Source organism: Poromitra crassiceps, assembly GCF_964638095.1.
Source record: "Poromitra crassiceps genome assembly, contig: HAP1_SCAFFOLD_1305, whole genome shotgun sequence".
Taxonomy (NCBI): domain Eukaryota; kingdom Metazoa; phylum Chordata; class Actinopteri; order Beryciformes; family Melamphaidae; genus Poromitra; species Poromitra crassiceps.
This window is the reverse complement of record NW_028151105.1, coordinates 19,353-34,950: the sequence shown is the minus strand read 5'-3', so window position 1 is coordinate 34,950 and position 15,598 is coordinate 19,353. Positions and strand designations below refer to the sequence as shown.

At 43.2% G+C, this 15,598-nt stretch overlaps 1 protein-coding gene across 1 annotated transcript; it reads left to right on the top strand.

The window, feature by feature from the left end:
• Positions 1-4: 4 nt before the first annotated feature.
• On the top strand, positions 5-4,914 carry LOC310771810 (sodium channel protein type 4 subunit alpha A-like; the record flags this gene model as incomplete). The annotated part of the gene is made up of 6 exons (XM_083664325.1): positions 5-250; positions 886-939; positions 2,020-2,161; positions 2,839-2,936; positions 3,233-3,503; positions 3,620-4,914. Coding segments are annotated over 6 exons (2,106 nt in total), but the record flags the coding sequence as incomplete, so codon positions are not given.
• Positions 4,915-15,598: the final 10,684 nt, after the last annotated feature.

Below are 15,598 nucleotides of genomic sequence, written 5' to 3'. Positions count from 1 at the left end.
CTCCATCTTCAATGTGCTGCTGGTGTGTCTGATCTTCTGGCTCATCTTCAGCATCATGGGGGTCAACCTGTTTGCTGGAAAGTTCTACCGCTGCATCAACACCACCTCAGAGGAGCTTTTCCCCATGACTGAGGTCAACAACTTCAGCGACTGCATGGCCATCAAAGAAGCCACACAGGATGCCCACTGGGCCAACGTCAAGGTCAACTTTGACAATGTTGGATTGGGCTATCTGTCCCTGCTTCAAGTGGTGAGCAAGACTGCTTCAATGATATGCTCACAAAAAGAGGTTGTTGGTGTTTGACACACTGCTGGTACGATAGACTGTGAAACAGATCTATACTCTACGCTGCCCATTTTTAAGTGGCCCGCCATGAATTTAGCACACACAAAAAAAAAAAACTTTTCAGTTTTTCTGTTTTAAAGTTTAAAACTGAAAACTGAAAACGAAAACGAAAAAACATTTCGTTTTTTCAATTTAAAACCATTGAAAATGGGTTATAGGCTACTTGAGTACCCTGACCTGGTCTATTTATTTTTAAACATTTTTAATACTGAATTAATGTTTAATACTAATGTTATGTTAAATGATCTCTGTCTTAACCTGTTGGCACAGGAAAAGAAAATTTGAAAACATACAGAAATACCCATTGTAATAGGTGAGCACATCAATAAACTATATGTGTCATATATTTATTTAGGTAGAAATTACATTTTTTCTGGGAAAAGGGTTTTCTGGTCCAATTTTTTTTGCCGCAAAAACTGCCACGCTTAATATTGTTTGGCCCGCGACTCCTTATATTTTTCTGTATGCGGCCCACAACCAAAAAAGTTTGGCCACCCCTGATCTACATTTTCCTTGAAAACAATGCTTTCTGTTTGCAGGCAACATTTAAAGGTTGGATGGACATCATGTATGCTGCAGTTGACTCAAGAGAGGTACGTAGTTATTGTTTACAATTTCAATATTTTACTGTATTGAATTTTATTACTCTATTATTATGCACTTGTAGCACTTATCCAGTGGGTCTACATCACACGTTAAACACTATCCAGTGTTGTTGCAGCTAAACCCCCCCCCCTTTATGGTGTAGCGTTGTAGTGTCTAATAGGCTACATGGTGTTTGGTGAATTGGTGTATTCTGCTATTTGTTCATTTTGGTTTTATTGGCTTGTCTATGTCTGTGAGCTGATTAAGACAAATCCCAATCAACTCTGTTGACATGGCCAATAAAGTATTGCATCTTGAATTCAGTTTGTTGTTAACTTCCTTTTTACAGTCTCCCTAAGTAGTACGCCTTTAATTAAACATTAGTTTGTTCCCAGGACATTCCTTGGAACTTTTTTCTTCTTCATTATTTGAAATCTCTTTTGTCTGTCTACATTAGCCTACCTCGTTTCATCAAAATTGTGTCACTATATACTTTGCTTTTGGTGTGTTAGAAAATTACTTAATAGTACAGTATTACAATTATAGTACGTTTGTATCTTAAACTTTTTTTTTGGGGGGGGGGGGGGGGGGCTTGAATCCATTTTATTAATTCACAAAGAAAATCAGATTTTTTTCTCTACTTCTCTACTTTAAAATATCAGTATTATCCAACAATTAAATCCCCAAATAACTGTATTTTGAGACAGTAAGTAAATTAAGTAAAAAAAAATCTAGCCATATAAAACTTGTTGGAGTGCAGCCAAGAAGATTAATCCAGCTGCTTAGTTGAGGGGTTGATATACGTTCCCTCCCCTTCGCCTTCTCTTGCCACTTTGCATTCTGACATCATTGGATATGTTCATGATCAGACGTTGTAGTGCAGATGGTGATGGTGAAGTGAGTCCCATCTGTGGATCAACGCGTGCCTTTCCTGGCTAGGATAGGATCGAATTCCACCATAACCGACTATACTGATCTCCCCACTCATATGTCCTACCTAATAAGAGATTAAAAGAAAATGTGAAGGGGCGGACTGCCCACTCGTCAAAAGAATATTTTAATAAGATGACATGTCTTGCTCCTTGTAGGTGGAGGAGCAACCCTCTTATGAGATCAACCTCTACATGTACATGTACTTTGTCATCTTCATCATCTTTGGCTCCTTCTTCACACTCAATCTCTTCATTGGTGTCATTATTGACAATTTCAACCAGCAGAAGAAAAAGATAAGTGTCACACTGCTTGAAATGAGAAATTCCAACTGTTGGAATACCAGATTTCCCTATAAATTACACATGTGTTTCAGTTTAAAGCAGGGGTTTTCATAGTCTGAGACTGTGGGCCTCCCCCAGGCAAAGCTTGGAAAAAGGCGTCCCCCTCACTCAATTCCTAGATGCCTATTGGATCATGATTATGCTATTTGATCACATAGACATTCAACAATTGAGCCAAGATAGCCTGATATTGCTGTTTGACATACTTCGGACTACACCAAATACATAAAGAAGGTATGTCTGAAGGCATGTATTTCTTTCTGACTCTGGGAAAGTTGGAAAAACAGTAAAATTCCCCAAACTACTACTGTATCTCTGAACTATCTTTAACCAAATCCCACACATTTAGCCTATTCTATGTGATCTCCATTTGATAACTAATCTAATAACAATCCCCCCCTTCGCCCCTCCCCCGCCCCCCCACACTTCCACTCACTGAGCCTTCCCCGAAACTGCTTGGAGCGCCCTGGAGAGGCCTGCCTCCCACTTTGAAAACCTCTGGTTATACGCATTTGTGAGCAGTTGTCATTTCATATTTTGATCCCCATAATGATCTTTGTATTGTGTTGTGTCTGTTCTGTTGTGTCTGTTGTGTCTGTGCTGTTGTGTCTGTTCTGTTGTGTCTGCACGGAGATAAAGACCTATTTATGACTGAGGAGCAAAAGAAATACTATGAAGCCATGAAGAAACTCGGTGCCAAGAAGCCACAGAAGCCAATTCCACGACCAACAGTGTGTTCATTTTATAAGCACATTTTTATTTCAGCCAGTGATAATATTAGTAATTAGTGTGTTGTGATGCATGCCATATGTTCTTGGAATGAATCTAAACTGGTATCTAACTGCATTGATTGAAGTTTATACGTATCAACAAGGGAAGCCAAGCCGATGAGACATCAGCTTGGCATGCGTGGCATGATGGTGTCATCACTGACCTCAGCATTAACCTTCTCTGCACAGCAGTGGTGTGAACAGGCCCAATGACCCCATGGAATGTGTGTTTCTGTCCCCCTCCCTCTGACCCGAAGAACCCAATCCAAGGCGTGGTGTTTGACTTCATCAGTCAGCAGTTCTTTGACATCTTCATCATGGTCCTGATCTGCCTCAACATGGTGACCATGATGGTGGAGACGGACGACCAAAGTGCAGAGAAGGAGCACTTCCTCTTTCAAGTCAACGTCGCCTTCATCGTCGTCTTCACCGGAGAGTGCGTGTTAAAGATGTTTGCCCTCCGACAGTATTACTTCACCAATGGATGGAATGTCTTTGATTTTGTTGTGGTCATCTTGTCTATTTCTGGTGGGTATCTAATAGCAGCTTTGAATCATATTGATTGGAAATAGAATTGCAATTATAGTATGTTCAGACCTTATTCAATGCACCCCCTAACTGCAGTTCATCTTCTTTTATTTCAGGTATAATGCTTGCAGACCTCATTGAGAAATACTTTGTGTCACCCACTCTGTTCAGAGTGATCAGACTGGCCAGAATAGGCAGAATTCTGCGTCTTATTAAAGGAGCCAAGGGCATTCGGACGCTGCTATTTGCTCTGATGATGTCACTGCCTGCCCTATTCAATATCGGTCTCCTGCTCTTCCTCATCATGTTCATCTTCTCCATATTTGGCATGTCTAACTTTGCCTATATTAAAAGGCAGGCTGGAATCGACGACATCTTTAACTTTGAGACGTTCGGCGGCAGCATTATCTGCTTGTTTGAGATCACAACATCAGCGGGCTGGGACGGGCTTTTGCTCCCCATCCTGAACAGCGAGTCTCCGGACTGTGAGCCCGACTTTGAGAACCCAGGCTCGGATGTGAGGGGCAACTGCGGCAACCCGGCCATGGGCATCATGTTCTTCTGCAGCTACATCATCATCTCGTTCTTGGTGGTGGTCAACATGTACATTGCCATCATCCTGGAGAACTTCAATGTGGCCCAGGAGGAGAGCGGAGACCTGCTCTGCGAGGAGGACTTTGAGATGTTCAATGAGACTTGGGAGAGGTTTGACACGGAAGGCACTCAGTTCATCGACTACGGCCGGCTGTCCGATTTCTGTGACGCCCTGCAGATGCCGCTGAAGGTGGCCAAGCCCAACCGGCTGCGTCTGATGGAAATGGACCTGCCCCTGGTGATCGGGGACAGGATCCACAGCATGGACCTTCTGATGGCCGTCACTCAGATGGTCCTGGGAGATACGGTGGAGATGGCGGCGATGCGGTTGAGCATGGAGGCTAAGTTTGCATCGAGCAACCCCACCTCAGACTCCTTCGCGCCCATCACCACCACGCTGCGCCGCAAAGAGGAGGAGCTGGCGGCCGTCGTCATTCAGAGGGCGTACCGCAAACACCTGCTGAAACGCTCCATACGCCATGCCTCTTTTATGCGCCGCTCCAAGAGGCGGAACAGAAATGACGGAGGCGAGGAGCCGCCAGAGAAACAGGGGCTGCTCGCGCTAAAGATGGGAGTGCTTTATGGGAGCGACGCGGACCTTGCGGAGGAGATGGAGCAGGCTGCTATGCGATCCCGACCGAGTCGAGAGCCTGTCACGCCAGAGACACTGTCTCTGGTGGCCCAGAGTGGTCCAGAACCCATCGGGCCGAATCTCATGGTTGTACCCGTCGAGATTACCAGTGAGGTTGTGTTACATTCTGCCCCACACCGAATGGTCTTCGTCTTACCGGAAAACTTACGAGAGTCGATTGTATAGCAAACAACACAAGGGAATTAATTAGGTCTTCCTACTGGGTTTTTTCTTCCGCCAATTGAAGTAGTGTTCGCAGTGAAGGGAAAAGTGTCACTAATGTAGTTGACTTTTCCCACATGAGAGATGAGATTGCTCATGTCTAATGCTAATGAATGTTTGCATTTTGGAGTAATGAACTTAACAAATGATTCCTGTTTTTTTCAAGTGATATTTAAGCAGCTTTTTGGATTGTGGGTAGTTAAGAACCAAGTGGAGTACATGGTTTGCTTCTCTGCTGATACTCTCTCTGTTGATAGCTAATGTACTCACCAACTGAATGGGAGTGCTACATAACCATAAATCATCATTTTGTTAGTCAAATTGGTACAGGTGTAAATTCCTCCTTTTGCTGTGCCTGTGATGCTTGTCCCCTTGCATTCAGGTGGAGGCTAATAAGAGTATTTTGGTTTGACATCTCAGTTGTGAATTAAAGCCATATTTAGTTTCTTCCGCAGGAATTGAATGTACACTAGTTGCTTATGCCCTGTGCACACATACACACAAAAGAAATTCACGTGGGGGGGGCATGGTGGCGCATTGGTAAATGCTGTCGCTTCACAGCTAGAAGGTCCTGGGTTCGATTCCCACCTGGGACGCTGTGAGCGCTGAAGGAGTGCGTGCCCGTCCGCATATCCTCGAGTGACCACCGCCCGGGTGGGGTCGTCAAAAGGGCGAGTTTGCATGTTCTCCCCGTGCCCCCTGGGGGTATCCTTCATATAGGAACCCTACACCAAAACATGCAATATCCTGGTCGCTGAAGTGGTGCCTCCTCTGATCGTTCGGGGCGCCTGTTCGGAGGGAGGGGAACTCGTTGGAATAGCGTGATCCTCCCACGTGCTATGTCCTACCTGTGAAGCTTCCCCTGTCAGGTGAAAAGAAGCGGCTGGCTAACTGCCCATGTCTCGGAGGAAGCATGGAGCCAGTTTCGGCTCTCCCCAGATTGACAGAGGGTGGAGCAGCAACCAGGATAAATAAATTAAAATTAGCACGAATAAAAATGGGATAAAAAAATCGGGGGGAAGGGGGGGAATATAAAGGAAAAAAAACACGTATAGACACCTGCTGTTGACCGGCTGGGCGCTTGGTGCTGCAGCTTGATTGGCTGTCTTGCCGTATTTGTGTCTTCAATTGGCCGATTTCAAATTGGCCCCTCCTCTCGTCGCTGCCGTCCGCCGCTCATCGCCTTGCAAAGCATGTTGGGATACCTGGCGACATATCCAATACAAAATTAATGGGCAGCAGCGACAGCAGGCGAAAAAAAATCACGTACTGTATGTGTGCACAGCGCGTTGGAGCTCTGCAAGTTGCAATAGCGTGCTAGTTTTTGTTGCTGTTGTTGGGTTGAGGCAACATTAGGTCAGTGTGGACCAGACCCTGTGAAGCGATAGATTGTGTCCAGTAAAGAAAGCAACATTGAAATGGCAAGAGACAGAGCGTGGTTTTGCTCACCCGACATGTCTGAGAATTCTAAAAAGTAGTTCCATAACATTATCAATTATCAACAATCATTTCCCAAATGTCTCTCAATAGAGTTGAACACAGCACTTTCTTTTTTATTTTATTTTTTTGTATATGGCATTTTCAATGGATTTTAATGAATGCCATGGTTGTAGCTTTAATTTACCCTTAGCAATAAACTTTTTGGATGGCTATTACTAGAGAACCAAACCATGAACCCCGATTTTTGGCCACAGAATAACCTGAATATCACATGAAAAGAAAACATGAATTATTATTTAATGGAATTTGATGCTGTGTTCACGTCATGCGGGATTTAACATAAATACCACCTGGTGAATGGGAAAAGCTGTTTATGTCAACCTCCTAGGGGCAGTTACAAGAAGGATGTGGATTTTTTTTTGTAGTCTTGATACTACAAATTGCAGAAAAATGTCAAGACGTGGCAAGCACTGCAGCGAATCCACTGATGTCAGTGGTCCAATATAACACAAATCAAAATGATCAATTATATTCACAGTAATCCAATCAGGTCTACTACTGTCTGCTGCCATTTGTTTATGGTTGGTTGAGGATTCATAATTAAAAACGATCGTAAATGTAGATGTGCCAAAAAATTGTAGCAACAAGATATCGTTATATTATTTTGCTTCTACAGATATGATGTGAACGCGGTATTATTTTCCAACTCTCTAACAGAGCTAAATTTTAAAATGAAATTTGTACAGGATATAAGGTGTTTTAAAAGAAAACCCAGCACTACTTCATCATGAGAGCTCCACTGAAACTCACATTTCAGTATTTTTACCGCAATTGCTAAATGGTACAATTGGAAGTCACTTTATTTGTTTTCATTTTTGAAAAATAAAATTTAGCAAATTCCTTTTCCTGCTTACTTTAAGTCACTTTTATGTGGAATCTCATCAGTGTGAGGGATCTGCATGCAAATTATTTCAATTAGCCGTACTGTATACGCTATTGTATACACTACTACTTTGTAACATATAAATTAATATCTAAAAAGTAAGGCTTATCTGGACTGGATTTATCCCAATCCACCAGTGAAACCCTGATCTCTATAGAGAGCCAAAGTGGAACGTCACTTCCTGCTTCAGCACTGTACCAGAGATTTTCATCCGCCATTTGTTTTCCCATAGACATTTTGTAAAAACACTTATAAAAATAGTTTTACTTGTTCAAACCAAACAATACAGATATATTTAGAAACAGGAGAGATCGCATAACATTTAACTCGGACCAAAACGTTAAAAAAATGCGGCGTTAAAGAAAATATATTTTCAATGTTGTTTTTTCAGTTTTGGTCCAAGTGAAATGTTCTATGGTCTTCCCCCGATTCTAAATATAGCTGAACCGTTTAGTTTGACCAAGTAAAACAATTTTTATAAGCATTTTACAAAATGTCTATGGGAAAATAAATTGCGGAAGAAAATCTCTGGTACAGTGCCAAAGCAGGAAGTGACGTTCCACTTTGCCTCTCTATTAACCTGACTAACTATTATTAGTTAACAATAATGTGGGCCATCTCAGGCAGTCAACATCAGTCACTGCCTCTTGATACTCGGAGTAACATGCTAACAGGCTCATTCAAAATGACCCAGTTTACATTGCACTATTTATATCTCCTCCAGGTCACATTAGAGCAGTTGACTGTGTAAGTGAGCGCTCCTCCTGCCAGACGATCTCATCACTAATGTCTCATAAATGTTCTGTTTGTGCTTTTTGTTCTCTCGGATATTATTAGATAATCTCAAAGTTACTGGTCTTAAGCATCTACCATTCTCAGCAAAGTACTCATTCACTTGTTTTTCCCTTGGGTGGGTTTACATTGAACTTTTCAGGTTGTGAGGCTATCTGTGACTGTCAACTTTATGTTTACATGAACCTGGTTCAACAACAGATCTTTTGTTTTGACCTGTTTTGATACGTTTGTCTACTAAATCACTCAGCTACAGTAATGTTACTTTGGCACGTACATGGGAAGTGGACTTTTGTCTTGTGTGCCTGATCAAGTGCAGTGTTTGTCCTTTGAATTGATTCAAACATTTTGGAGGCTAACGATAGATTTGGATCAAATACATGACTTCCTTGCCTGAAAATGCCACTTTCTAACATTTAGATAATCACTCTTATTTAGATATTTACAAGATACTACTCCATAGTTCAAATATGACAAATTTGCTTTTTAATTACGCTACACAAGATTTTTTTTTTAAATTACAGTATATTTCTGTTTAAATAGAAGAAGGGGGAAAAAAACACTTTAAGCCCACAAGTGTAGATCTTTGAATTTCAAGTCTGTCCTCATGTTGAATAGTTGCTTCTCTACTATCATGTAAGTCTTACTCTGAAACTATATAAATGAATGACATACGCACTTTTACAGGTTTCTAGCTTTGCTGTAAGGGGGGTTGTCTGTCGAACAGAGCACAATATGAATGTACTTCCCTCTGTTTTAACATTTAACCCTGGAGGGGGGATGAATGTATTAACTACAAGGAGGGTCTCTGTCTTATCGTGCTGCCGCAGCATGGCAGTTATTCCTGTCAGAAGTGTGTCATGAGACCGGTAGCGATCCCACTGGAGATCCACTGCACCATTCAGCTGTATTCTCCTCTGATGGTACAATCTTAAGAATTAGCTAGACCTTTGTTTACATTTTTTTTTTTTTAATGCAGGGAGAGAGAGCTTAACTGGTACACCCACAGTCAGTGTTGCCTGTACATAGCCTATACTTATGCGCTCACTGGTGGAAGTTTTACTCTTTTTTTTTTTTAGACTTTTTCCTTCTGTATTGTATATTTATATTATTTTATTATTGTAAAAAAAAATAACGATGTTGTTAGAATAAAACATTACTCACGGGGGAAAAGTAAGCGGTGTGTTTCTATGTGTCAGTACTAGTGACTGTGTATGTATGTGCTGCTTAATGTGAACAATGAGGCCCCCTGCTGGCACTGTGGACTGGCAACTCTCAATTCAATTTTGCCCTCTTTATTTTGAACTCAGCAGTGGAGATCAGTGCTGGAGATGGCTTCGCAGCTTACTAGTAGTCCTGTCAGCAGTGTCAGTTGCTCAAAAGTGCCAGGTTGGATTGTATTTGTGTTTTTGCATTTTTAGAGTAGGCTATTCTTCCATTTGCCATATTTTCATCTTCAGTACAGAAGCATTTATTGTCTCCCTGTGTAGAGAACCATGTTTTTTCCCCTCCTGTATCAGTACACAACTCATTTGCCCTGTTTGCCTGGTCGCTTCCTTATTTTGTGTGTGTTGTACTGTCCCCATGTCAACAGTCAAAATAAGCACTGCCTTTAACGAGAGATGCTATAAGGGGGGGGGGGGGGGGGGGCTCTGTGATTTATTTGAATATTTTTGAGGTTGCACACTAAGCGCTGGTGCCATGCCCGGCCCGGTGCCAGGACACTTTAGATGTCCGGATGCGCCCTTTGCTGGATTAGTGCTTGGGAAATGAGTTTAGCTGCTTTCAGTCGTGCAGACGCTCAGCATGCTGCTTAACTTCTTCACCAATAGTCCCCTGATGTTCACGATATCGATAATATATCATGAGATGAAACTAGATGTGGTCTGGCATTTTCACTTTTGTAATTGTTCTATTCATTCAAAGTCTTCACTACATACAGTATTGTATGAGTCTGACTCTGGACATACATACATGCATGTGTAGACTGTGTGCAACTTGACTTGCTGGTGGAGGCATACAACTGCGAGGCGGTTATTTATTGCAGCTAGATATGAGAGCCAGTCATCAAAAGACAACTCCTGGAGCTACTCCATTGATGATGAATGGGAGAATGATAATGTGGTAGCCAACCGTGCACATGTACTAGCCCATTACTGTGAGCGCAGTAATAAATAAGGCCCGTTTGCATCTAATAGCTCCAACATTGTATGGATCTCCAGTCAGTCTCTAAATTAGCCTATTGTCCATAGGCTTCTCGAGGTTTTATCTATCAAAATGCCACCAACATCATTGTTGTTCTTGGGAAAAACCATGATCACTTCTAATTAATATCAATTTAATTTCATGTTGTTCAGAGTTGTTGCAGTGGGACTCTGCTTCTTCCTCTTATTTGCCTGCCATTCAATGGGTGTGTAGAACCAAGCAGTCACACCCAGTGCTGCAGGAACCTCCTCCCACTGCACACAAGGCTTTCCTGTAGAGGAATGCCAACTTGTATACATCTGCATCAGTGAATATTATATCATATTCTACTTGTCACCATGCGCTGGCTACTGATTGGATGCTATGGACTTGCTTTGGTCAATCTCTCAGGTAACTGGAAGCTTTCACTCTAACATCATTTTGATTAGCAACAGGAATGTAGCAAATGATGCAAAAATCAATACCAATATTAGCAACAAATTATATTAGTGGAGAATAATGTTACATGGAGGATATTGTTACATGGAGAATATTGTTCCAGTGTTATTATAGTCTATAGTTCATATCATTGTGCCACTACTTCACACAGTAATATAGTTGTATTTTGTATTTTTTAAGTCTGTGATCAGTCACATGAAAACAAGTGTTTTGCATGTTATTTTTGACATGCACTTCCTGGCCATCTGGGGGCAAAAGAGGAAGTTGCCTTCTGAGACAGTGTACATAAGGACTAGTATTCATTGTCATGTTATTGAACTGATGTCTCATTGGTTATTTAAATGTTTCTGTGAAAGACATGAAGGTACTCCATGCTTTGTCACAATTAATAGTGACACTATCACTGGACCATAATATGTAGAAAGTGTTGAACAATTCCTCTTCTTTCACCCTCACAGTGGCCCTACTTGTCAGCCAGAAGCCCAGGTTCTATGGAGTGAAAACCAGCCGAAATGTGGCCATCTTCTGTGTGTGCTCAGAGCAAAACCAGCTGGTCCAGGTAAAGTGGTTCAAGGCCTCCGACTACGAGGTGAAGCCTGAGGACAGAATCCCAGTGCAGGCCGGAGAGCGGGTCAACATCCACCAAAAAACTGAGACCAGGAACGCCTCCATCCACGTCTTCGATGTGCGCATACTTGACAGTGCAGTATACTACTGCAAGTGGAACAACCATACATGGGGTCCAGGGACCGAAGTGCAAGTTGCCAGTAAGGGGCCGCGACAATATTTCACCTATTGTAACTGGATGGAGAATCTGCACGTGTGTGTGTGTGTGTGTGTGTGTGCAGTGGCGGACTGCATAATCGGGCACGTCGGGCAAATGCCCGGTGGCCTGGCCTGGCCTGCAAATTTTTTTTTTTTTTTTTTTTTTTTTTTTTGCAGGCCAGGCCAGGCCACTCACTGAACAGCAGGCCAGGCGCCGCCTACTGGTTTACTAGTGGTTTTATTACTTTATTCAGGTTTAAAGTGGGTGCATCTCATTGTAAAATTGGACTTGGCCCAAATTAGGCTTCAAACGGCCCAAATTGGGCTTCAAACGGCCCAAATCGGGCTTTAAACGACCCAAATTGGGCTTCAAACGCCCCAAATCTGGCTTCAAACGGCCCAAATTGAGCTTCAAACAGCCCAAATTTTTCGCCGGCACGCGCGTCGGCCCGTATCGGCCTGGCCTGCTTGGTATCTAATGCCCGGCCTGAATTATGATCCCAGTCCGCCCCTGTGTGTGTGTGTGTGTGTGTGTGTGTGTGTGTGTGTGTGTGTGTGTGTGTGTGTGTGTGTGTGTGTGTGTGTGTGTGTGTGTGTGTGTGTGTGTGTGTGTGTGTGCGTGCGTGCGTGCGTGCGTGCGCGCGCGAGGGTTCCCCTACAGGCTTCATTTGATACATTGCTTATCTTGTCTTATACATGTATCAGATCTACGCAGAAATACAATGGATCACTACTGTTGCTTAACTAATATCTGCACCAGTAGGTTATCTGCCATTATACTTTTCCCCAACACCCAGTTCACACAACTAATCTGTACATCTCTCTCTCTCTCTCTCTCTCTCTCTCTCTCTCTCTCTCTCTCTCTCTCTCGCATCACACAGGAGCCATCGACCTCGAGCAGGAGGTCTACAGGAGCAAGATGAAGGATGGCCTCATCCTCCTCCAGGGCCTACTGTTGGCCATATGTGTTGCTGTCCCTCTGCTACGCAACCACTTGCTGGTGAGTGACAAGACGCACCGAACACCAGAGTGAAGTGATCGGACAATGTAAACATGTGTATAACAGTGTACATATCATTCCGTTTATGCATCAAGCTATATAGGCTAGAGAGATAAGGACATGAAACTAATCAACCAATCAGCTGCAGTGGCCATTTTGGACACACAGGTTAGTAAACATGCAAACAACGGGGCGAACGGGCACTGCACTATAATAATAATAATAATAATAATAGATAGGACTTATATAGCACTTTTCTGAATAGCCTACTCAAAGACGCTTTACATGAAAACATATAACATAAACGTACACAGATACAGAACAAATACAAATAAAGAGGTTACAGAGTGAAAGGATGGTGGAGGTGGAAGTCAGATATTGTAGGCTTTCTTCAAAAGTAGTAGTAGCCATAAAGATCACACCCAGCTGAGAAGTGGTGCAGACATCATCAGTATACTGATGGCTGAGGATGTCCCCAGCTGATGTGTCCTGTAACATCACAATCATATGATGTAGCCTATGGCTCTATTCTTCAAGCTGTTTTCCCCCCATTGTGACATCACTGATGATGTCACAATGTCTATAACATCACTGATAATATGACATCATCAGTGGGACATCATCAGTGGGTATGACAACAGCAGTCACATCACTCGATGATTGTGGGGTATGACATCATCAGTGGGTATGACATCATCAGTCGTGGGCGTTTGCATGCATGTCATCGCTCTGGCCACCAATCGACACTTGGGGCTGGGGCCCACAGGACAGACGCTCTGTGCCATAACGGACGGATGGACAGACGGGCCGTGCCATAACGGACAGGACGGTCCATGCCATAACAGACAGACAGAAGGACACACAAAGTCAGTTATAGAAGCGGCTGCTAGTAGGCTAGTGGACCTACTGCAAATGTACCTTTATTTGCTGGTGGCTTGTGTTAGTTTCAAGGTTAACTTAAAGATTTTATTTAAGAACTTTATGTTCCCCATCAGGATGGCACGGTGGCTCAGTGGTTAGCACTGTTGCCTCACAGCAAGAAGGTCCTGGGTTCGAACCCCAGTCCGTCCCAGGTCCTTTCTGTGTGGAGTTTGCATGTTCTCCCCGTGTTCGTGTGGGTTTTCTCCAGGTGCTCCGGTTTCCTCCCACCACCAAAAGACATGTACATATATATAGGGTTGACCAAGGCAATGGCAAAAAGAACTGGAGTTGGTCCCCGGGCGCTGCACTGTGGCTGCCCACTGCTCCTAGTTCTAGGAAGGTTCCTAGTAGAGGATGGGTCAAATGCAGAGGATGAATTTCTCCATGGGGATAAATAAAGGATAACTTAACTTAACCTAACTTATCACAGTTACTAGAGCAGCGCCCATTTGCCCCGCTGCTGCAGAGCACTGTACGCTTTATTAACGCGTTGTGTGTCCAAATTGCACCAAATCCGACACTGCACGTCGTGCGGTCCCCAGCAACACACCCGTCAAGTGTTAAGTCAACCAGATGAACAGTTCTCGATAAGGACACAGTCACACGCATATATATATACACACATACATACTCACACATGCATACAGACAGATTCCTTGCTGATGATGATCTTGTAGTAGGCCTACATGCCTTATTGACTTACGTTTTCAATTTTAATTTTTTCAGATGAAGAAAATGGATCCCATTTATGAGGAGCCTGAAAATGATCACATCTATGAGGTTGGTTGGAATTGCCATAATAATAATTGCGCGCCGCACATGCTCAATTTCTATGGTGAAGACTCTGGAGACGATGTGCCATGGGGGCACTTTTTTGGTGGGTGTGACAAAACTCATGTCAACTTATGCGCTTTAGCACGGCGTGCACTTTATGCACCTGTCACTTCTGCGGTCTTCCGCATGTGCGGCTGGACCAAACAGGACCAGTCCAGGCCCAGGCACAGTAAGACATCAGCAGTCACCACCACTGGCCACCACTCGACGATGATGACAATGACGTAATCGCTCACACATGACATCATCAGTGTGTATGACATCATACCCCCAAAGCTGCATGCTTTCCGATCAGAAGTTCGGTGATTCGAATCCACCACTGGGTTTTAGCAATCTCTGTCCCAGGCCATATCTTAGACGTCAGGTCCGGTACCATGTAACTACTACATATGAACTACAGTTGAATAGATTATCTTCAATTTACAGATCCGGTACCATGTAACTAAATGTGAAGTACGGTTGAATAGACTCACTCCATTTTACAGGTCCGGTACCATGTAACTACATAACTACAGTTGAATAGACTCACTCCATTTTACAGGTCCGGTACCATGTAACTACATAACTACAGTTGAATAGACTCACTCCATTTTACAGGTCCGGTACCATGTAACTACATAACTACAGTTGAATAGACTCACTCCATTTTACGGGTCCGGTACCATGTAACTATTAACTCATTTGTGATTAAACACGAACACCATGTAGTTCATACGTTGTTATGGGCCTGTAAAATAAAGGGTTACCATTTTTCTTTAGAATGACACCAGAGCTGTGCAAAGCTAACCTGACACTGCCAGATGGATGTAGGTTGCTTCACATTTGTTTCACAACCTACATACAGTAGGTGGGATTGTGAATTTGTGAACTCAATACCGCCCCATCTGGCGGAGTCAGGTTAGTGCAAAGCAGCAGTATAGGAAATGTGTTTTGTATTATTGTCTTTTTGCAAAACTCATATGGTAAGATGACAAATGATTCAAGTTCATTTGAATGTGAGCTACTCTGCCATGACATTGAGCAGCTGTAGTAGCCTTTGACTCTTGAACCGTAAAAGCATGTAGGATTCCTCAGGTTTCCTCAGTTTGTATACGCCCTGAATGGGACTCACACATAAATAGATGTCAAGTACTAAAACACCGTCTTCCCGTCCCTCTGTCTGCCCCAGGGCTTGGCGATCGAGAGCTGTGGAGGAGATGTGTATGAGGAGATCTCTGCATACGCCCAGCCTGGAGGAGGAGCTGAAGCACCCTGGGAGCAGGACTGAGACCACTGGGCCACCTCAACACACTTACTCAGTCTCTAGAGAT